This window comes from Phalangium opilio, unplaced genomic scaffold (genome assembly GCF_054372755.1).
Source record: "Phalangium opilio isolate 3A_F unplaced genomic scaffold, DU_Popi_V2 ptg000043l_1, whole genome shotgun sequence".
In the NCBI taxonomy this organism is placed as follows: domain Eukaryota; kingdom Metazoa; phylum Arthropoda; class Arachnida; order Opiliones; family Phalangiidae; genus Phalangium; species Phalangium opilio.
In genome coordinates, this window is record NW_028324167.1 from 626,586 (window position 1) to 651,370 (window position 24,785).

The window sequence follows — 24,785 nt, forward strand, 5'->3', positions numbered from 1 at the left end:
TATCTCGGCTTTTCGACCACAATTCCATTCCCCGAAAACATTTTATCATTGCATTAATTAGTTTTGGGAGAGTACGTGTATGGTTTTGCGTTTTAAAAGGTTCCTAAAGACGTTACATCCCCATTCGTGACCGGCACGCTTCGCAGTGGAACATTTTAATTATTCTAAACCCGATGGCCCCAAATTCAATAGGGACAGTAAGATTTTTACTCGCGGTTTTGAAAAATGATGTAATATCAAGTGTACTTTAGTCAACCGTCGTATTGTTCTTTCTCATAGTTCAGGGCATGATCAGTGTTACTGCTCAATTTCTCTCTCTAGTTTCTAAAAATGGTTAGAGACTATTTGACATGGCACGGCACAACGTTATATACATTTATAAATTCTAAGTAGCACAAATGGAAAAAGAATCCATTATTTATATTTTGGCTTGAAATAAATAAACTCATGATAGTAGTTATAACGAACAGAAATTCAAGGGAATGGCACCGGTAATGAGCTGCAAAAAGAGAGGAAAGTTTGCTTCAAGTTAGCAGAGGGACATGGTAGTGAAAATAGTTATCTAGAATTTTGTTCGTTCAAACCTTAATATATCATGAAAAATTCAAGTGAGGAGGCGGCACTACCTAGAAAGATTGATTTTGGCAGATAACAGCGAAAAAACTATGTTCTACACACACTGGGACTATGGGAATTTCAGGGCCGCTGGTCGCACATGATGAAATTTCAACTCCAGTTTACATCAATTCTCCCTGGTCGTGCTAGTAGCAGGTTAAGCTATAGTTTGCTCGGGTCCTGTTAGTCTCGAAAGGGTTATATAGTCCTTGTTACTTTTAAAAGGTTGTTGTCATGGCTAAACAGACCGCTATTACAGTTTTTTATTGTTTATAGGTTATTTTGACACGTTATCTCCCAAAAGTAATTAATGTAATGATAAAATGTTTTCGGGGAATGGAATTGTGGTCGAAAAGCCGAGATAAGTAAATTTTTGAAATTGATTACCAGTAAAATAATTTATTTCAACGGAAAACGGTAATGGAACGTTGTTTTTTCTTAAGCATGCATTTAAGTTTCAATTAAAAAGAAAAATTAATATCTGATCCTTCAGACAAGTGATAACCTCAGTCTTATCGATACTTTTTAGGTCTTGATTCTAATCAAGACATTTTTGATTAATATCTGTTCCTTCAGTCTTCATTTTAATTAAGAATGTTAAGAAACTGTTTTACATTTTCAAAATCTGCACTAAGCAGAAACAAATATAAAGGGGACCATAACTTTAGCTCAATCAGACATTTATTTATAATGATACTTAAAAAAACGTAAATCAATAAAATTTTGTATTCCTATTGTAATTAAAATAATACAATTTTTACAATCATTTATTGAAACGCGAGGTGCTCCCCTAAAAATTCCAGAAATAGGACCAAATTGACAATTTTACAAAATTTATAAAAATGCTGATTTATGTCCGTTTAACATTTAGCTCAAAATTGTCATAAGCCCAATATGAAATTCGGATATCCTTAAAACTTCACAAAGACGATCCGAGATTGTCAATTTCAAACTTTTTTGTAGCATAAACTAACGTCTGTTTGATATTAAGCTTAAAACCTTAAACAAAATATAGGCAGGGCTACCCTAAAGTTCACAAAGATGATCCAAGATTGTTAATACGCCTAAAAAGTGCCATCTTCAAAATATGTAGCCGGGGAAAAGAGAGCGTGATCGAGTGGGCTATGCTAGTGGTTGGAAGTCGCGTGGGTTGGGACAGGGATAAGGGAGTAGAGATGGATTGGAAATGATGATGGGCGACCTGCGGCAAAGTATCTCTCCCAATGTACTTCGCTCACGCCCCTACCCTTTGGTAGGTGATTGGTAAGTGCTGCCGCGTAGCGCCATTTTATTTGTATGAGAACTAGCTTCTATTTTGAAGATAGAGGGAGCGCTTTTTACAATTTCGTCCAGTACGACCCTACCTAACCGCTGAGGATGCTGGGAGGACTATGGTGCCGTAGGTGGGGGTACACAGGCAACGCTATAGGTATGGGGGTTTCCACTCCAATCCTCTCTCCTTCAAGGTTGGGACTCCAGGCATAGCCGACTCCATCACGCACTCGACAACGCAAACAACTCGCACCAGCGTGGGAAATAAGGCGGTGACACAAGGCAAATGACCAGTTCAAAAATTAAATCGGAGGGGGGGGGTCAGTGGTCCACGAGACTACTAAGAAAGTTCAAGGGTAACCAGACTCCACACATTAAAATTCTAATATTTTAATTATCCACTTCTTTAGTTTAGCAGACGACGTTACGGACCAGTTTTTTTTATTCCAAGTCAGGAAATCCGCTGGCCTAATGTCCAGTTTAAAAAATGCTTATTTGGTCACGGGCCAGAAAACTCACGTAAACGCGACGCGAATGACGAAAACAACGTATTTTCCGACTGAGGAGACGCGAAATAGCCCGGCCTCCTTTTACGTCCCCCTCCCTTGCATTTTGAAAGGGGGACTGGGACTATGGCGCGCGATTACTTAGGCATCTTAACCTAGTGAACTAGATATCGCTTCTTGGTAAAACTTTATATAACTAAAACCATGAGTTTATAACATATGTTAAATAACAAGGTTCATACAACTTTTGGAAAACAAATTTCCATGAGATTTCCAGGCTTTTCCCCATATACTTCCTTGAGTTTTCAAGGTTTTTCCCGTATATGGAGTATCCTATGGAGCAAATGTTAACGAAGGAGGGAAGGGGAAAATAGGGCTATTACATAATCAAAGGATATCCCCGTATCTCTAATATAACCAGAGTTAAGAGCTTCCAAAATTTCATGTAATGTTAATCCTATGGAGGAGGCAAAGTACCTACAAGCACCCGGGGCAAGTACCTACAAGCACTCACAAGCACCTAAAAGTACCCGGGGCAAGTACCTACAAGTACCCGGAGCAAGTACCTACAAGCACCCGGAGCAAGTACCTACAAGTACCCGGAGCAAGTACCTACAAGCACCCGGAGCAAGTACCTACAAGCACCCGGAGCAAGTACCTACAAGCACCCGGAGCATGTACCTACAAGCACTCACAAGCACCTACAAGTACCCGGGGCAAGTGCCTACAAGCACCCGGAGCAAGTACCTACAAGAACCCGGAGCAAGTACCTACAAGCACCCGGAGCAAGGACCTACAAGCACCCGGAGCAAGTACCTACAAGCACCCGGAGCAAGTACCTACAAGCACCCGGAGCAAGTGCCAACAAGCACCCGGAGCAAGTACATACAAGCACCCGGAGCAAGTGCCAACAAGCACCCGGAGCAAGTACATACAACCACCCGGGGCAAGTACCTACAAGCACCCGGGGCAAGCATCCAGGAGCACCCGGGGCAAGTACATACAAGAACCCGGGGCAAGTACATACAAGAACCCGGGGCAAGCACCCACAAGTAACTACAAGCACCCACAAGTACCTACAAGCACCCACAAGTACCTACAAGCACCCAAAAGCACCTACAAGTACCCACAAGCACCTACAAGTACCCACAAGTACCCAAAAGTACCCTTAAGTACCCACAAGTACCTACAAGCACCCACAAGTACCCGCAAGTACCCTTAAGTACCCAAAAGTACCTACAAGCACCCACAAGTACCCGCAAGTACCTTCCAGCACCCGCAAGTACCTACAAGTACCCAGAAGTACCTACAAGTACCCAGAAGTACCTACAAGTACCCAGAAGTACCTACAAGTACCCAGAAGTACCTACAAGTACCCAAAGGTACCTACAAGTACCCAGAAGTACCTACAAGTACCCAGAAGTACCTACAAGTACCCAGAAGTACCTACAAGTACCCAGAAGTACCTACAAGTACCCAGAAGTACCTACAAGTACCCAGAAGTACCTACAATTACCCAGAAGTACCTACAAGTACCCAAAGGTACCTACAAGTACCCAAAGGTACCTACAAGTACCCAGAAGTACCTACAAGTACCCAGAAGTACCTACAAGTACCCAGAAGTACCTACAAGTACCCAAAGGTACCTACAAGTACCCACAAGTACCTACAAGCACCCACAAGTACCCACAAACACCCACAAGTACCCACAAACACCCACAAGTACCTACAAGCACCCACAAGTACCTACAAACACCCACAAAAACCCGGGGAAAGCACCCACAAGTACCCAGGGAAAGCACCCACAAGTACCTACAAGCACCCACAAGTACCCAGGGAAAGCACCCACAAGTACCTACAAGCACCCACAAGTACCTACAAGCACCCACAAGTACCTAAAAACACCCACAAGTACCCAGGGCAAGCACCCACAGGTACCTAGAAGCACCCACAAGTACCTACAAGCACCCACAAGTACCTACAAGCACCCACAAGTACCTACAAGCACCCACAAGTACCTACAAGCACCCACAAGTACCTACTAGTACCAACAAGTACCTACAAGTACCCAGAAGTACCTACAAGTACCCAGAAGTACCTACAAGTACCCAGAAGTACCTACAAGTACCCAGAAGTACCTACAAGTACCCAAAGGTACCTACAAGTACCCAGAAGTACCTACAAGTACCCAGAAGTACCTACAAGTACCCAGAAGTACCTACAAGTACCCAAAGGCACCTACAAGTACCCACAAGTACCTACAAGCACCCACAAGTACCCACAAACACCCACAAGTACCCACAAACACCCACAAGTACCTACAAGCACCCACAAGTACCTACAAACACCCACAAAAACCCGGGGAAAGCACCCACAAGTACCCAGGGAAAGCACCCACAAGTACCTACAAGCACCCACAAGTACCCAGGGAAAGCACCCACAAGTACCTACAAGCACCCACAAGTACCCAGGGAAAGCACCCACAAGTACCTACAAGCACCCACAAGTACCTACAAGCACCCACAAGTACCTAAAAACACCCACAAGTACCCAGGGCAAGCACCCACAAGTACCTACAAGCACCCACAAGTACCTACAAGCACCCACAAGTACCTACAAGCACCCACAAGTACCTACTAGTACCAACAAGTACCTACAAGTACCCACAAGTACCCATAAGTACCCACAAGAACCCATAGTACCCACAAGAACCCATAGTACCCACAAGTACATACAAGTACCCATAAGTACCTACAAGCACCCACAAGTACCCACAAGTACCTACAAATACCCACATGTACCTTCAAACACCCACAAGCACCTACAAGCACCCACAAGTACCCACAAGTACCCACAAGCACCTACAAGCACCCACAAGTACCCACAAGTACCCACAAGCACCCACAAGAACCCACAAGTACCCACAAGCACCTACAAGTACCTACAAGTACCTACAAATACACACAAGTACCCACAAACACCCACAAGTACCCGGGGCAAGCACCTACAAGTACCTACAAGCACCCACAAGTACCTACAAGCACCCACAAGTACCTATAAGCACCCACAAGAACCTATAAGCACCCAGAAGTACCTACAAACACCCACAAGTACCCGGGGCAAGCACCCACAAGTACCTATAAGCACCCACAAGTACCTACAAACACCCACAAGTACCCGGGGCAAGCACCCACAAGTACCTATAAGCACCCACAAGTACCTACAAACACCCACAAGTACCCGGGGCAAGCACAAACAAGTACCCGGGGCAAGCACCCACAAGTACCCACAAGTACCTACAAGCACCCACAAGTACCTACAAGCACCCACAAGTACTTACAAGCACCCACAAGTACTTACAAGCACCCACAAGTACTTACAAGCACCCACAAGTACCTACAAGTACCTACAAGCACCCACACGTACCTACTAGTACCAACAAGAACCCACAAGTACCCACAAGCACCTACAAGTACCCACAAGCACCTACAAGTACCCACAAGCACCTACAAGTACCCACAAGCACCCAAAAGCACCCACAAGCACCCAAAAGCACCCACAAGCACCTACAAGTACCCACAAGTACCCACAAGCACCCACAAGCACCCACAAGTATCTACAAGCACCCGGGCTAAGCACCTACAAGAGCTCAAACGCCATGTTTTTCTTGCTTAATATCCCTCTAACGGCGTGAATCACGACAAAAACGCCCTAAGTCCAATTTAAAAAATTAATCAAAAATGTCTTGATTAGAATCAAGTCCTAAAAAGTATCGATAAGATGTCTGATTGAGCTAAAGTTATGGTCCCCTTTATATTTGTTTCTGCTTAGTGCAGATTTTGAAAATGTAAAACAGTTTCTTAACATTCTTAATTAAAATGAAGACTGAAGGAACAGATATTAATCAAAAATGTCTTGATTAGAATCAAGACCTAAAAAGTATCGATAAGACTGAGGATATCACTTGTCTGAAGGATCAGATATTAATTTTTCTTTTTAATTGAAACTTAAATGCATGCTTAAGAAAAAACAACGTTCCATTACCGTTTTCCGTTGAAATAACTTATTTTACAGGTAATCAATTTCAAAAATTTACTTATCTCGGGTTTTCGGGCACAATTCCATTCCCCCAAAACATTTTATCATTACATTAATTACTTTTGGGAGAGTACGTGTATGACATTGAGTTTTAAAAGGTTCCCTCATTTGTGCCCTGCATGCTTCGCAGTGGATACGTTTTAAAACAATGGCGGAAAATTAAGTAGGGACAGTTAGATTTTTACTCGTGGTTATGCAAAATGATGTAATGTCTAGTGTACTTCAGTCAACAGTCATACTGTTCATTCTCATAGCTCAGGACATGATTAATGCTGCTCACTATTTCTCTCTCTAGTTTGAAACAATGGTTAGAGACCATTCAGTGCCGCAGGTCGCACATAAATATATTTCAATCAAGACATTTTTGATTAATATCTGCTCCTTCAGTCTTCATTTTAATTAAGATTGTTAAGAAACTGTTTTACATTTTCAAAATCTACACTAAGCAGAAACATATAAAAAGGGGACCGTAACTTTAGCTCAATCAGTCATTTATTTATAATGATACTCCAAAAAATAAAAACATAACTCATTGAAAGTTTGTATTCTTATTGTAATTAACATAATGCAATTTTTTACAACCCTTTATTGAAACGCGAGGCGCTCCCCTAAAAATTCCACAAATAGGACCAAATTGACAGTTTTACACAATTTTTTAAAACGCTGATTTATGTCTGTTTAACCTTTAGCTCAAACTTTTCATAAGCCCAATATGAAATTCGGATATCCTTAAAACTTCTCAAAGACGATCCGAAATTATCAATTTCGAACTTTTTTGTAGCATTAACTAACGTCTGTTTGATATTAAGCTTATAAACCTTAAACACAATATAGTCAGGGCAATGCCGACTCAGTTTATAAGGGCTACCCTAAAAGTCCACAAAGGTGATCCAAGATTGTTAATAAATACGCCTAAAAAGTGCCCTCTTCAAAATATGTAGCCGGGGAAAAGAGAGCGTGATCGAGTGGGCTATGCTAGTGGGTATTTTGGTAGTAAGTAACGGGGGTTGGGACTCCAGGCATAGCCCGCTCCATTACGCACTCGACAACGAAAAGCAACTCGCGCCAGCGTGGGAAATAAGGCGGTAACACAGGGCAAATGGCGAGTTTAAAAATTGCCTGGTACAGTTCTAAAAATTAAATCGGAGGGGGGTCAGTGGTCCACGAGACTACTAAAAAATTCAAGGGTAACCAGAGTCCACACATTAAAATTCTAATATTTTAATTATCCACTTCCTTAGCTTAGCAGACGACGTGCTCTGGCCAATGGTCACGGACCAGTTTATTTATTCCAAGTCAGGAGGGTCTCTGGCCTAATGTCCAGTTTAAAAAAATCCTTATTTCCCACCCTGACTCGCGCTATAGCGCAAGCAGCTTGCGACGTGTTGCGCGTGATCGAGTAGGCTATGGTCCGGTCAAAATAAATCTTCAGTTCAGCGTTGCAAATAAGGCGGTGGCACAGGGAAAATGACCAGTTTAAAAATTAAATCGGAGGGTGAGCAGTGGTCCACAGGACCACTAAGGAAATTCTAGGGTAACCAGGGTCCAGACATTATCTCAACTATTTTAATTACCCACTTCTTTAGTTTAGCAGACGCCGCGCCCTGGTCAATGGTCATGGACCAGTTCATTTATTCCTGGGCAGGGGGTCGCTGGCCCAATGTCTAGTTTTAAAAAAATCCCTATTTCCCACCCTGATTCAGTTGGGAGTCCTGGAGCTCCTAAAGTCCAGAGATGCATATGACAAGGATTCATTTCTCATAAGCGAGAATGGCCAACTGTTGTGTAAGAGACAGCCTAGCAGCCTGGTATTTGTTTACTTCTCAGTCAGCTGGGTTTTCACCTTTAAAAGTTAATACAGCCCTTTGAATTTAAATAATTAGAAATGAGAAATGTTATTAAATGAATAAATCTATACGGTTGCAGTTGTGTCGAAATGAGAGCAATTAAATATGTGTCTTTGATATTTAGCTCTTATAATTTTAGAAAATTAATAAAAAGTAGTGTTATGTATTTAACCAGAATTTATTTTATTGAAATTTATTAAAAATTATTTAATTAAAAAAATTGTAATACTATTTTATGTTTTAAATTTTACAAATAAAATTCAAAACAGTAAACATAGGGCAAAGGTTATATTGTATTATAAATAGCCTGTGGGATTGATTTTAGCTATATCGCAATTAGAGCTCGACATTTTCTATCCATTATCCACAAATTAGTAATTAATTTGAATGAAAATTGGTGGATATCTTTTATTAATTGGGAAATAATGCACACACTTTACATTTAACTTTTAGAAGTTAATTTATTATTTACTTTGTGTATATAATATTCAGCATTAATTTCACTAAGGAAATAAACGAATTACCTAAGACTACGAGGAATTAACTAGTATATATGTTTAAAATTATAATTTAATCGTTTCAAAACTAATATGGTTTTGAACCGGTTTTAATAATTTAGTTATTAAAATTTGTGATTATCGATTGGTCAATATTGAAAATTAACCAATGGTGGAACTAATTTTTTTTAAACTCAACGTCAATGAATAATCTACTGAAAGAGGTATCAACCTATTATTTTTTTCAAAAGAAGGTAAATAAGGATTGGATGGCTTGCTGCTTCAATCAAGATTTTTAACCATGAATAGAATATTTTGTTAATTTTAGTCAAATTTAGATATCCGGTAATCGAGTTGATATGAATAAAGCTGTTTTTGCTCATGTCTATTGTAAACTTTAATCACAGATTTCGCTTACCATTTCACAAGCATAATAAACATTACTGAAGGGCGCAAATCTATCTGTGATCGGTAACGGTGACCAGTATAGCAATTTGCCCAATTAATCAGTTTGAACTTCATTTGCACATTTCTATTCGTTAATTTGAAATGTTGCGAGAAATTTGAATGGAATATAGGTAGATATCTCTTTCAGAAGATAATTTTTGATGTTGATATTTAAGATTCATTGAGTTAAAAAAATTGGTATTGGTATTACAATTAAGCTTTGATATCAACATCGGTTAATTTCAGATATGGGCTTATGATGGTAGTCTGTTTATAAGATTAAGTGTCACTAGACAGTACCTACCTCCAAAATCGAGGGTTAGTAACTTTGTAAGCATCTCCTAGTCACAGGATATCCGAGGGTCAATTTCTTATATCATAGCTATAGCTATAGCTCAGTCACTTTTGGCAAGGCCTAATACCATTTTGCTAAACTGGCGCAGTCAAATTCCTTTTAAAGCATAGATCATATAGTATCCACCCTTGATTTTCATTTCGCAACACAAATTGGATTCGTAAACCTCGACGCGCACCACCACGATTAGAAGCATTAAAAGGCAAAAACAACACACTGACCCCATACATTTTTAGTAAATAACATTTCTCATTACAGCTGTTTTCGGGGCTGAAGCGAACAAGGCTTAGCGCAATTTCATGGGTTTCACCGCCTTAAAAAAAGTGCCAAGTTTAGGAATAGATTGTGGGACAATAAAGAGGTGGAAAATTATGAAATTAGGCTTATATTAAAGCTTGAAACCTACTTTATATTATATTTAAAATTCATCCATCAGCAAATCCTAAAAAAATATGAAAATGAGAACGAAAAAGGATCCACTCTCAAATTTTTTCCCCTAAAAAAAATGGCGGCCACAATGCTCCATGGTAATATTGTCACGGCGGCAATATTAAAGCGGTCTTATCTCACTACCGATAGGCCATTTCAACCAAAAGGCATTAAGAAAAAACAATCGGATTAATATGACGCAACTATACGTAAAAAAGGCCAATTTTGGTCGCGCTGATATATTCTAGTAAATCAGTCTATCCATGCTTAAATAACGCAGATTGAGGTAACTTTGAAAACTTAAAATTAAACATACTTAAACTTAAAATTAATCAATGAAAGCTGGAAAGCACAAAAACTAAATATGAGGCTTTCGTTTAAAACCGTTTTCAAATCAAACAAACGTATAGTTATATCATGACGGCTACCACCAGATGGTTATCTGTAAAATATTTTCCCATGTTATTTCTATGGGAAAATTTCGAGGTTTTCGTCAAAATCTATGATTATTTTTATGGAAATGAAAACCACCCTTAGCAACTTTATTTTTTATAAAATAAACTATTAAATGGATCTCTTTGAAATTTTAACCACATATTTAGGGCCCAAATTGTAGTTCTGTGGAATTTTTTCAAAGCAGTTAATACGATTCAAAAAAAGTTATAAACAATCAAAAAATCATCCTTATACATTAAAGTCACTATGAAGTCTTATCTAAGAGAGCTATCGCTCTCCTAGAATAGTAGCAATTTTTGTTAAACATATTTGTTAACCGAGCCAGCTCGGCTCGTCTCGATCATTTTGGAGCCGAGGTTTTAAAAAGCTCGTTTATTGACCTTTCTGGAGGAAGGTACAATAGACGTAAGCGACCAGTTAGGACAGTGGGTAAAACGGGTAGGGCCATCTTGCAAAGTAGTTGACGGCATAGTGTGTAGAAGCGTGCCAATAGGTCCAACAGGATTGGGTGACAATGGTTACGATCACAGCGGCAATAGTAGTAGCCCCAGTGTCGATAGTAGTAGTAGTGGCCATGATCACGACGGTAGTGAAATTAGTATAATTCACTGCAGTCCCCCTATAGACTCGTTCCATATAGTAGTTCCCAAAGCCCTAGTCACTGTCGTTATGTTAGCCTGCCACGATATACCATCTTCTGGTCATCAAGGCATCGCCAAAACATTAGAAAGAGTAAGAAAATATTACACCTGGGAAGGGATGACAAAGGACATTAATAAGTACGTCAAGTCATGTCAGATTTGCCAGGAGCATAAATCGCCACCGATTAAACAGGCCGGCTTTATGAAATCAGCCGAACCCTCCCAACCTTGGGATGTAATTGGAATCGACCTCAAAGGTGAATACCCGCGAAGTAAGAGTGGTCACACTCACATAGTAGTAATAGTCGATTATTGTACAAAATGGGTAGAGGCATTTCCCTTAAAAAAGGGAACTACAAAAACCATAGCCGCCATATTAATAAATCAGGTTTTTACTCGTTTCGGCGTCCCCAATTTGTGTCAAATCTTTGCAAGGAAGTTTGTAGTGTGTACAGCATTAAACAGCGCTTTACCTCGGTTTATTCGCCGCAGAGCAACCAGACCAAACGGGTAAATAAAAATATCGGAATGATGTTGAAATGTTACGTCACAGAAAGCCATCAGTTTTGGGACGTTGGTTTGCAGCAATTCGTAATGGCGTTGCGTTCCTCAAAAAATGAACCTACTGGCTACACGCCATCATTTTTAAATTTCGGTAGAGAAATCCGTGAACCACCCATTATGAACGTAGACCAAAATCAACTAACTAAAGCCTGCGCGGCCATAGATCCCCTTGGTAGGGCTGAAATTATAAGTGACGCAATTAACAAGGCCCAAGGAAACTTAGAAATAGCTCAAATGAAGAACGCGGCCCTGTGTAACAAAAAAAGCGAGAATTTGAATTCGAGAAGGGAAATTTAGTCATGAAAAAGACACACCATCAATCTAGCGCTGGCAGTCGATTTTCAGCTAAACTAGCTAATGAGTGGGAAGATCCACTCATAGTGGACGAAAAGCTTTCCCCATACACCTACAAACTAGCTCCTATTGATAGTGGGGAGTCGTTGAAAGGCACCTTTCATTTAAGGCAGCTTAAGCCGTACAACGAGCGCAGCCAAGAAGAGAAGGGAACCCCAGTAATTAAGAAATCCAGACCAAAGCCGAATATCGTTCGCCCTCCAGCCGACGATAGCTTTCACATGGTCTTGCGTAGCCGCAAGTAGCTCGGCACTTATAGGAAGTATAGGTGTAGGGTAAGAAATTAATTTTTCGTACGAATACCTCAGGGATTTGGTACCTTCCCAGTTTTACACTCGTCGCCCCTTAAACCTATCTAACTCCTTAGCCTAAGGTTAATCCTTGTACCTTGTATATACCGTTGTGTAATTCTTTTTGTATATTTAGTGTAATTATTTTTGTATAGTTTTTGTATATTTAGTGTAATTATTTTTGTATAGTTTTTGTATATTTAGTGTAATTATTTTTGTATAGTTTTTGTATAGTTCGTGTCCCTTAGGTAGTATAATTATTTTGTTATTTAGTATTTGCCTAACTTTTCCTTGCTTCCGAGGATCGTTCAGCTCTTAGGCGTGGGGAGTGTAGCGAATTAATCTACATTTCATGAGTAGTCCACTTCATTAAAGGTCAAAAGGTTCATAGCGATACTAGATTTATAGTTCTTCAATAATTCTCAATACGACGCCATACTTAGAGTTAAGTGATGCATTTTATTATTAGACTGTGTTATTATTAGAGTGTTTATTATTAGAGTTAAGGGTTGCTATTGTTTTCGAGTGTAGGTTTTTATGATTTTATTACTGTGCATGCTTTAAGTATTCCCCGATGCCAGTAAGACCGATGCCAATAATATACCCTTTATAAATTGTTAACAACCACCACTTTCGTGATATGACATAAGTGCGCGCCCGATAAACTCTCTTGACGGAGGATACTCGTCACCCATATCTTCACCATAGTGCTTCAGTGATAGGGCTTGAACCATCCGGAGGTTCAACCCGTCAGTGAGCAAGACCTATAGAAAAAGCGGTCGCACCGGCTTAGAGGAGATGTAATTCTTCTGACTGCCTACCCTTGCGGTCGAGACCGCAGCACCTCACCAGGACACTAAACCATGTCTCAAACGTATCTCTAAGAAGAACCTCGCGCTGGCCGCGACTTCGGAGAAGGCTGTACGAAACAGAAGACCAGTCCCGGTACCGAGCTGTCGTAATTCAGCCATGGGCGTCATGCAGTGATCCTTATGCCGGAAGGACCCAAACCAGGCTGCCATCATTCAGCCAGGTTGTAACGTCAACAGACCGTCAGAAACCGCCGTTGCCTCCATCGCTTTGCATTCATCATCAACAATAGTGATGAGTACAATTTTCGTGATAACGCGAGTGAACATCATTGACCTAGTATTAGTAGACTGACTGGCATCGGTCATAGATGCATGCTGCATGAATTATTTTGGGGGAGGGACATCTGTAATATCAAGTAGTAGTTATAAATTAATTGATTACTGTCTGTGTAAAACCACTATTTAATAGTATTGTTGAGTAGCATCGTAATAAACCTAACTTGTAGTATGGCAAACTGTCTAAATTACTTCTACCTATTTTAAAGTATAATATTAAAGCCAGACCAGAAAGGTCGATATAGTCATAGTTGATAATGTCAACCCTTGGCCACTTTTGGCCTTAGTAGTAGAATAAGCGTTACAGCGCATTAACTTCCACACTTCTGCATAAGCGCTATTTTTATCTTGTGATTTAGGGAGTGAAAATGGCTCGCGTCTGTCGGCGCGGTGGAAATTAAGCATTGGCTAAGAACCTGGCTTTTCGATGGTTTCTAGTTTTCTACAAAAAATTAAACGATGATCATTAATGTTTTGTTGTGAAATGTGTGAGTGAGAATTCCGCGGTTAAATTAAAATGGTTTAGACAAATTCATTCCCAGTATCTTTACTATAAGAATTCCATCGTGTTTCTACGTACATCCACCATAGTCGCCATTTTTCTTAACGACGGAGATCCCAGCCAACGGAAGTTTTGGAGCGAAAACCAAGGAGCATAAATACCACTATAATGTACAGTAAGTAGATAGAAAGTACCGAATTGGGGACATGGCGTCAGTGTGGCAGATCTGCCACATGATCTGCCACCAGTAAATATGGCGTCAATGAATCAAACATGGCGCCCACATCATTTTTCTTCTTAAGAGCGCCATGTTTACATGGTCAGAAAGTCACGTGACATTAAAGTATAAAAGATAATTATATACATATTATTTAAGTTCAAGTGTATACAACTCTAAAAAATTCGTGTAATACATTGAAATGAATTTAAATAATAAATATTCAAATTTAATACTTTTCATTAACCTTAATATAAGCATATTTCAAATTTAACACTGTTTATACTCAAATTTAATACTATTTCAACTTAATACTTCTAAATATAAACTTTAGAAATTATTTCAACTTAAACCAATTTCTCTTTATTGATAGGCCTATTTCAAGGATAGTAAATGTAAATAAAGAGGTCGGTGAACGGGAATAGAGAAACTCAGATGGTAACTAAACGGCCTATGTCAATAATTAGAAATCATGATAAGCGCTTGTATGAAACTCTGGCACCGCGTGTCAACATGGTGTGATAGTTCAGATTGCAATGTTTGTTTTTGCTACGAAACGTGTAAATAAACAAACTAGATTGGAACTTGGCGCGAATTTCGAAACACGACACGGTTTTCGACTTGGCGTCAAACCCATATGATAGTTCGGGCAAAGATTAAATGGACGACGCCAAGAGGCAAGAGTATAAAAGCCCGGCACGTGTCCAAACTCGGTCACTTTTGTTCCTGACTTCAGACGAGTTCCAGCCTGCTCCTTAGTTGCTTTATAGTATTTTTCAATACTTGGTAACATTTGCTGTTGCAAGTTATTTTGCAGAGGGTAAGAAAAAATCTACGGGCTAGTACCGAAATTACTTGTGATTTTTACAAGTACTTGCGATTTTTTTTACAAGTACTTGCGTATTTTTCAAGTACTGGCGATATTTCTGAGATTGTCCTTATCTCATTCATTCTTTGAGAATGTTTAAGTGTAATATTTGTGAGTGTTCCTACCAAGTGAACAGGGAACTTTTGAGACATAAAAGGGAGAAACACGAAGGTGTTAAATACCCATGCCCGCAATGTCTGGCCGTTTATACCAGACTTGCGAATTTAACGTTACACGTGGGTGCCCGACACTTTACCTTTAAGGTTGCACTCCCCCTCGTGACTAATGCAGGTCCATCAACTTCTACCTTTGTCCCATTCTCGGGACCATCAACCTCTACCTTTGTTCCTCCTGTTATCCCATTCTCGGGACCCTCAACCTCCACCTTTATCCCTCCTGGGACGCAGAGGCCGAAACGGTCCACGTCCGACCCATCCACTCCTGAGACGAAGCGGCCGAAACGGTCCACGTCCAACACTATTCCCTCCCTAGATGAACTGTCCGACGATGAGAATCGTGTCCTGAACGCGTTCATTAACCGAGAAGAGAGTGTCATCAATGGATCTCTACTGGGAACTCCTCCACCCACCGTTTGCGAAAATCTTGATGAGCTGTCCGACGATGGAAATCGTGCCCTGAACGAGTTCATGGACCAGGAGGATGTCTTTCCAGCCCTTTCCATCCAGGAGAACCGCGACATCCATCGCTTTATGGATCAGCAGGAGGGTGGCGGTGGCCAAGAGCAGGAGGAGGAACCCATCGTTGCGTCACCGGAAGTTCCCCTTCACGACGAGCTAGAGGAACTGGAAGTACTCGGTAGGGCGTTTCACACCCGTAGCGACCGAGACAGACGTAGAGCTGTACGTGGGTAGCGATTGAAAATTACCTGCGCAATAAACTGGCTAGAGATAGGGGGATTATGTGGTATTTAACTGTCAGGGCTCGCTACACCCGTCAGTTAGCCGACACTGACGAGGAAGTAGAAATTTTAATTTATCATAGAACCCAAAACCTTACTATTTTGAACCCCGACGTTATCCCCGGACAGATAGACTTTAGTATTCGGACTCTGAAACGTTTAATGGAGGAGTACGAAGCTTCACGGGGGTACGTACTTTGAAACCCCTAAAAATCTCCTAGCTAAGAGGGCCCTATTAAATGTGCAAAATACAGACAATAAGTGTTTCTTATGGTCAATTTTGGCACATTTACACCCTGTTAACCATGGAAATGCCCCTCATCGTGTAACAAAGTACCTAGAGTATAGTAATGAATTGAACATGGCCGGTATTACGTTCCCCGTGGAAGTAAATACCGGTAAATTAGAGAATTTCGAACGGGTGAATAACCTTTCGATTAATGTTTTCGGATACGAGAAAGAGGTCTTCCCGCTTTACGTGAGTTCCAACAGAGTTGAGTAACCACGCCAAGTAGATTTATTGCTATTAACCGAGGGTGAGAAGAAGCATTTCTGCTTAATCCGAAGCATGAGTCGACTTCTAGCGACGGTGTTCACCGCAAACGGACACACGAACTATTACTGTCGTTATTGCCTCCATCAATTCTCCGGTGTAAACTCGGAGGAAAACTACAAGGACCACATCAAGGAGTGTAGTATACACGGACCCCAGAAGATCGAGATGCCGGTAAAGGAACCTATTCTGGAATTCAAAAACGTCGCATGGCAGCAGAAGGTAAACTAAAACTTTTGTTATTTATCAGGGTATTTTGAATAGCGCGCCAAAAATAGTTTACTGAGGCTATCGTCAGACGGCGTCTATAGCAAGATAAATAAAGCAGACGATAAGATGCATGGGAGAGAGAGAGAATGTTTTGTTTACATTTTATCTAATATAGTTTTATTTCTATTTTTTCTCAGGTTAAATACGTCATCTATGCCGATTTCGAGTCTATTCTCCGTAAAGTTCACCGATGCGATCCCGATGTCTTCCATCTCTTCAACCACGAAAACTTCGCAGCATATCTCCTGTGGGTTTAGTTATGTCATCGTTAGTCACGACGGTACAGTCTCTAAACCAGTTACTTATCGAGGGGTAGATGCCACGGAAAAGTTTTAAGAAAACCTTTTGCGTGAAGACGCAATTATTAAGCGTAAGATTAAAGATAACGCACCCATGAATCTATCAAACTTAGAAAAGGCACAATTCGCCTCGGCCCAATCCTGTTACTTATGTAACAAACCTTTCACTGTAAATGACTGTAAAGTTCGTGACCACGACCACACTAACGGAACCTACAGGGGAGCTGTCCATAATTCGTGCAACCTGAAACTGAAGACACGGAATTTCGTTCCGGTCTTCATGCATAACTTATCTCGTTACGACGCTCATCTTATTATGGACAAAATTGGATTGGTCAAATATCACAAGATTACGTGTATCCCCACGAATTCCGAAACGTACATTTCGTTTTCTCTGGGTAATTTACGATTCTTAGACTCAATTAGGTTCATGCCGGCATCGCTAGAGACACTCGTATCGAATTTGGCTCGAGGAGGAGCCGATAAGTTCAAGTGTTTAAACTCTGCCTTCAGCGCTGACGAAGCATCGCATCTGCTGAGGAAGCAGGTTTACCCCTATGACTACTTCGACTGCGAGACTAAATTCGACGAGACCGAGCTGCCATCCAAGGATGCCTTTTTCAATTCCTTAACTGACGAAGAGGTTAGTGAGGAAGATTATTCTCAAGCTCAAAAGTTTTGGGAAAAATTCCAACTCACTAACCTCGGTGAGTACCATGATTTATACGTTAAGACCGACGTTCTGCTCCTAGCGGATGTTTTTGAAAGTTTCAGGGCTATGTGTCTAGAATATTACAAGTTGGATTGCGCGCATGCATATACAGGTCCTGGTTTCGCTTGGCAAAGCGCCCTTCACATGACCCAAGTGAAATTGGAACTACTCCAGGATCCAGATATGCATCTCTTTATTGAGAAGGGTATAAGAGGGGGTGTTTCTCTAACTACGCATAGACTAGCCATAGCCAATAATAAGGATCTCCCCGAAACATTCAACCCGGCAGAACGTACCTCTTACATTACCTACCTAGACTGTAATAACCTTTACGGCACCGTAATGTGTCATCACCTGCCGATGAGAGGATTTCGATGGATTCAACCATGTCAAGATTTCACTCGTGAAATTATCTTGAATCACCCAGACGATGATCCCCAGGGTTTTATCCTGGAGGTGGATCTTGAGTACCCGGAAAGTTTGCACGAAGAACATAACTGTCTACCATTAGCACCCGAACGTAGAGTTATTAACGCGGATGAGCTTTCACCGTATTCGATTGAACAGTTGAACAAACTGAAAATTAACGTACAGGATAGCCTCCCAAAGTTAGTTCCCTCGCTCTACAATAGGGTGAAATATGTTCTCCACTACCGGAATCTCAAGTTTTCCATCGCTAAGGGGATGAAATTGGGAAAAATCCATCGAATACTCACATTCGAGCAGGGTGCGTGGTTAAAACCATTTATCGAGTTCAACACGGAGAAAAGGAAGCAGGCAGTGAACGACTTTGAGAAAGATTTTTTCAAGTTGGCCAACAATAGGTACGCATCTACGCTACGCTAAGTTATTATTTCACACGTAAATTAATCAAAATTTTTATCTATTAACAGTGTTTTCGGGAAGACGATGGAAAACCTCCGCAACTGGATCAACTTTGATCTTGTCCAGACCCGGGAGATGGCAATCAAGAAGGCCAGTTCGCCGACATTCCAGAGGTTCACCATCTTTAGGAACGAGCTGGTTGGGATCCATCGTCTGAAGAAATCCCTCAAGTTGGACCGACCCATTTACACCGGTTTCGCAATCTTGGACCTCTCAAAGTTGGTCATGTACGACTTCCATTACAACACTATGAAGGCAAAATATGGCGACGACCTCAAACTTCTTTTTACCGACACAGGTATGATTTTAAAAACGTTTAGTAGATTTAAATCCTTTTTTCTACTTTCAATTTAAAAAACTAATTAAATGTTTTACGTATAATTGCAGACAGCCTGACCTATCAGATTTTCACCGACGATTTGCCCCGGGACTTTGCCCAGATGAAGGAGATGTTCGACTTTTCCGCCTACCCCAAAGAACATCCTCTCTTCAGCGAAGAGAACAAGAAGGCCCTTGGAAAGTTCAAAGACGAACTCAACAGCGTCCAGATTCAAGAGTTCTGCGGCTTGCGACCGAAAATGTACAGCATCTTGTCGGCAAAAGATGAAAAGAAGACGGCGAAGGGAATCTGTCGTCGTGTCGTCAAAACGAAGATACGTCACGCTCAATACAAGGAATGCCTGCTTCAACGTAAACTCACCACTGAGGAGATGAAGAGGATAGTCAGTGTCAAACACGAACTATTTTCCATCACCCAGAAGAAACTCGCTCTTAACCCTTGCGATGATAAGAGATTCATCATCGATGGAGTGTCAACATACGCGCATGGTCATTTTAAAATTAAGGAATAATTTCAAATGTATAATTACTTTCTGTAACCCCATACCCTCCTGGGGGCGAAGTGGCCGAACCGGTCCACGCCCCCCTCCCATACCCTTTTGGTGCGAAGTGGCCGAATCGGTCCACGCCCAACCCTTTTCCTTTAAAAATTTCATAGTTTAATGTATAGTTTATAAGTTTCAATAATTTAATGTATATATTTTAGGATTCAAAAGTATATTTGTATAGTTTTAAGTTGTTTTTCTCGAATGAGTTTTACTCCGTGACACTACGGTTTCTCATTCAAAATAAAACTTTTTTAAATACAAATTTCTTCCCTCTTATTTCATACAACTTAGGCAAACATTTTTTTACAGGTTAAATGAGGTGTAGCGCGAGGGTCCAGCCGCGTGCGCGAGTTTAATTTTTCCCGCGTGCGCGCGTGTTGGAATAAGTTCGCGCGCGATTTAAAGGAAAGCATACAATTTAATTAAAGAAACTTTATTAAAAATCTCTTATAGATGTGGGTATTTATAGGATTTTCATGCGAGGGGTTCCAGCCCTCGACCAATGACAGGGTTACTATTTTTGGTGAAGTTGAGTTCATCCATACTTGTCCTCGACCGGTAGGGAGGGTATATGGGATTTACTTACAAGTTTCCCAACATAAACAAACATTGTAACTCCGACTATCATCCCATGTCAACACTCAGCGTCGAAGTTCCCTGCAAACACCTATCATGATTTCGAATTATTGACTTAGGTCGTTTATTTTCCATCATAGTTTCTCTATCCCCGTTCTAAAGTTTGAAACATGCGTATAATTGGAAGAATCAAATTTTAATAATAAGTTGAACTCCTAAAATTTGGGATATGCATATATTTAGTGCAATAGTATTAAATTTGTATATTAAGTAGAAATAACTCCTAAAATTTGGAACATGTCTACATTTAGATAAATGAAAAAGTATTAATTTTGAATATTTATTATTTATATTCAATGTATTATTTACGCGAATTTTTAGAGTTGCATACACTTAGAGAAACCATTTGCATACGGAATTCTAGTACACTGTCCCCGTTTTCACATTTCCTACACCTGAAACGTCGAATTAAATATCAATAAAGAGAGATTGATGAATTTGAATATTAGGTGAAAATAATACCTGAAATTTGAAATATGCCTATAGGATTTTGATTATATTTCTAAAATATTTTAAAATGTTTAAGTTGTATGAAGTAAGAGTGAAAGAAAATTAGTATTTAACGGAATTTTATTTTGAATGAGAAACCGTAGTGTCACGGGGTAAAACTCATTGGAGAAAAACATAACTTGAAGCTATACATTAAATGATTTAAACATTATACATGGGGAATGCTAACTAATATTTAACAGAATTTTATTTTGAATGAGAAACCGTAGTGTCACGGAGAAAAACTCATTCGAGAAAAACATAACTTAAAACGATACATTAAATGATTTAAACATTATACATGGGAAATACTAACTAACTTTGAAATTTTAACTAACTATTAAACTTTTGTGCTGGGGAGAGGGGTTTCCGATGGATCGACGATAGGTTCGGGCTAATCTAACTATTGTCCACCGACTTCCTGCTGGTCCATAAAACGGTGAATGTCGTGGTTCTCCTGGCTGGAAAGGTCTGGAAAATCCTCCTCCTGGTCCATAAAACGTTGAAGATTACGTTCCTCCTGGCTCGTCAGGGTATCCATCTCGTCATCTTCTACGACCGGGAAATGTTCCCGCATGTGGAGACTCGATTCTTCCGGACCGTCGAACCATTTGTCGCAAATACTGCATGCAACCCTCGGAGGCGGTGGTGTAGGTCCATCCAGTGAAGAACCATCCAACGTGATGACGACAGGTCTGTCCCCTTCTTCTTCTTCTTCTTCTTCTTCTTCTTCTTCAAGGTCCATGAATTCGTTCAGGGCACGATTCCCATCGTCAGACTGTTCACCTAGATGAAAGGAAGAAAGGTCTGACGACACCCTACGGGTGACGGCGGAAAGAGAGCCAAAAACAGAGGGATGGGTGGGGAGAATAGGGTTGGGTGTAGAGTGATGAAGTTTCGGCTTCATCGTCTCAGGAGGGGATGGGTCGGACGTGGACCGGTTCGGCCTCTTCGTCCCAGGAAGGGATGGGGAAATAGGGTCTGACGGGGACCGTTTCGGATCCTTCACCTCGGGAGGGGAAGGAGATGGAGTAGGCGGGGTCAAACGATTTCCTCTGCATATGAGGTCGTTTATAATTTGACTCTCCGTACTATTCAACTTTTCTACACTAATAGAACCCTCGGAGAAATTAAGGGATAGTCTACTATCGTACTCAGTGAAGTGTTGGGTTGGGGGAACAAGAGGAATAGAGATTGAAGAACTCGAAGTTGGGACAACCGGAGGGGTAAGGGGAAGGGGCGAGGGGCTCGAAGTTGGGACAACATGCGGAACAGAGGTAGAGAATGATGAACCCGAAGTTGGGACAACAGGGGGAGGGGAGGAGGAGGGGTCCGAAGTTAGGACAGCATGCGAAGCAAAGGTGGAAGTTGATGGTCCCGAGAATGGGGCAAAGGTAGAAGTTGATGGACCTGGGGATGGGATAAAGATAGACGTAGATAAGTCTGTATTGTCCATGCGGGGGTGTGGAGCCTTAGGGGAAGCTTTAGAGTGTTTGGTATACATATGTATCTTTAAATTCGCAAACCGGGTATAACTAGCTGACCACTCCGTACACGGGAAGGAAACACCCTCATGTTTCTCCCTCTTGTGCCTATAAAGTTCCTTTTTCCTGAGATACGCACACTCACACATATTACACTTAAACATCCTCAAAGAATGAATGGGGTAAAGACAATCTTAATCTCGGAAAAATCGCAAGTAACTTCAACTTGGAAAATTTAATAATTTCGGTACTAGCCCGTAAATTTTCTCTTACCCTCTGCAAAATTACCTCCAACAGCAGAAGTTACAAAGTATTGAAAAATACTATAAAGCAACTAAGAAGCAGGCTGGAACTCGTCTGAAGTCAGGAACAGAAAGTGATTGAGTTTGAGCACGCGCCAGGCTTTTATACCCTTGGCGTCGTTCATTCAATCTTTGTTTCAACCATCATACGGGTTTTACATTGACGTCACGATGAGAGCCACGTCATGTTTCGAAATTCACGTCGAGTTTCAATCTAGTTTGTTTATTTACAAGTTTCCCAACAAAAGCAAATATTGCAACCCCAACTATCATTCCATGTTGACACTAACCGCTTTCTACAAGTGTGTATCATGATTTCGAATTATTTACTTGGATCGTTTATTTACCATTCGAGTTTCTACATTCACGTTCGCTGACCTCGTTATTTACATTTCTTATCCTTGAAATAGGTCTATCAATAAAGGGAAATTGGTTAAAGTTGGAATAATTTATAAAGTTTGAAATGTAATTAAGAAATATTAAATGAAAATATTTTGTTGGAATATGCCTATATTTAGTGGGATAGTATTAAATTTGAATATAAATAACTCCTAAAATGCCTATATTTAGAAAACCTACGCCTCTGTTTCGGCTTACGCTAATGATACGGGATTTGAAGCAGGTGTTGGGATACTATTTAAGAAAACAGTACCACCGTCATATTCAAGAAATTCGAGCCAATATGCTTCAACTTAATACTTCTAATATAGTATTAAATATGAATATAATAACACCTAATTTGAAATATGCCTATATTTAGATAACCAACACCTCTGTTTCGGCCTACGTTAATGATACGGGATTTGAAGCATGTGTTGGGATACTATTTAAGAAAACGGTACCGCCGTCATATTTCAAGAAATTCGAGCCAATATACTTCAACTTAATACTTCTAATATAGTATTAAATCTGTATATAATAACTCCTAAAATTTGAAATATGCCTATATTTAGATAACTAACACCTCTGTTTCGGCCTACGTTAATGATACGGGATTTGAAGCATGTGTTGGGATACTATTTAAGAAAACGGTACCGCCGTCATATTTCAAGAAATTCGAGCCAATATACTTCAATTTAATACTTCTAATATAGTATTAAATCTGTATATAATAACTCCTAAAATTTGAAATATGCAGATATTTAGATAGCCGACGCCTCTGTTTCGGTCTACGTTAATGATATGGGATTTGAAGCAGGTGTTGGGATACTATTTAAGAAAACGATACCACCGTCATATTTCAAGAAATTCGGGTCAATATACTTCAACTTAATACTTCTAAATATAAACTTTAGAAATTATTTCAACTTAAACCAATGTCTCTTTATTGATAGACCTATTTCAAGAAAAGGAAATGTAAATAACGAGGTTGGTGAAAGGGAATGGAGAAACTCGGATGGTAAATAAACGATCCAAGTAAATAATTCGAAATCGTGATACACACTTGTAGAAAGCGGTTAGTGTCAACATGATAGTTGGGGTTGCAATATTTGTTTTTGTTGGGAAACTTGCAAGTAAGCGAACTAGATTGAACTTGACGCGAATTTCGAAACATGACGAGGATTTCAACGTGACGTCAATGTAAAACCTGTATGATGGATGAAACAAGGATTAAATGGACGACGCCAAGAGTATAAAAGCCTGGCGCGTGCTCAAACTCAATCACTTTTTGTTCCTGACTTCAGACGAGATCCAGCTCAATCACTTTTCTTTTGTTCCTGACTTCAGACGAGATCCTGCCTGCCTCATAATTACTTATAGTATTTTTCAATACTTTGTAACTTTTACTGTTGGAAGATATTTTGCGGAGGGTATGAACCGAGAAATGGATGACATCAAGAAAATGAACTCTCAAGGGTGAGTAGAAATTAAACCTTATTATAATTATTATTTTTTTTTCTCCTGCATGAATTTACTATACCAGTTTGTCAGAGTTTACTAATTTATATTTATATTTATATTTATATTTAGGCCGAACACCCTTTCAAATCCTCCTCAACCTCTACGCATCAGGCTGCCACGCGCAGGCTCGGCGAAACGGCGGGAAAAGAAGATGAAGAACGTTTCGGCGTCGCCACTACCTCCTCCGCCTCCAAACTCCGAGTCATCAGGGTGGGATGCCCGACCACCACCACCACCGGCGTCGAAAACAACGTTGATGCCACCTCCACCGCTCGACCCTATACCTTCGGATCTGCCGACACCACCAAGAGGTGCGCCTATGTGCGAGAGGGAGCTCGGCA

At 40.5% G+C, this 24,785-nt stretch overlaps 1 protein-coding gene across 1 annotated transcript; it reads left to right on the forward strand.

Annotated features, from left to right (window-relative positions):
• The first annotated feature begins 17,049 nt into the window (after window positions 1-17,049).
• Window positions 17,050-19,595, forward strand: LOC149677262 (uncharacterized). Its single transcript, XM_089837258.1, has 4 exons — window positions 17,050-17,160; window positions 17,218-18,683; window positions 18,753-19,042; window positions 19,132-19,595. The coding sequence occupies exons 1-4, from the start codon at window positions 17,050-17,052 to the stop codon at window positions 19,593-19,595; spliced, it is 2,331 nt and encodes a 776-aa protein (XP_089693384.1).
• Window positions 19,596-24,785: the final 5,190 nt, after the last annotated feature.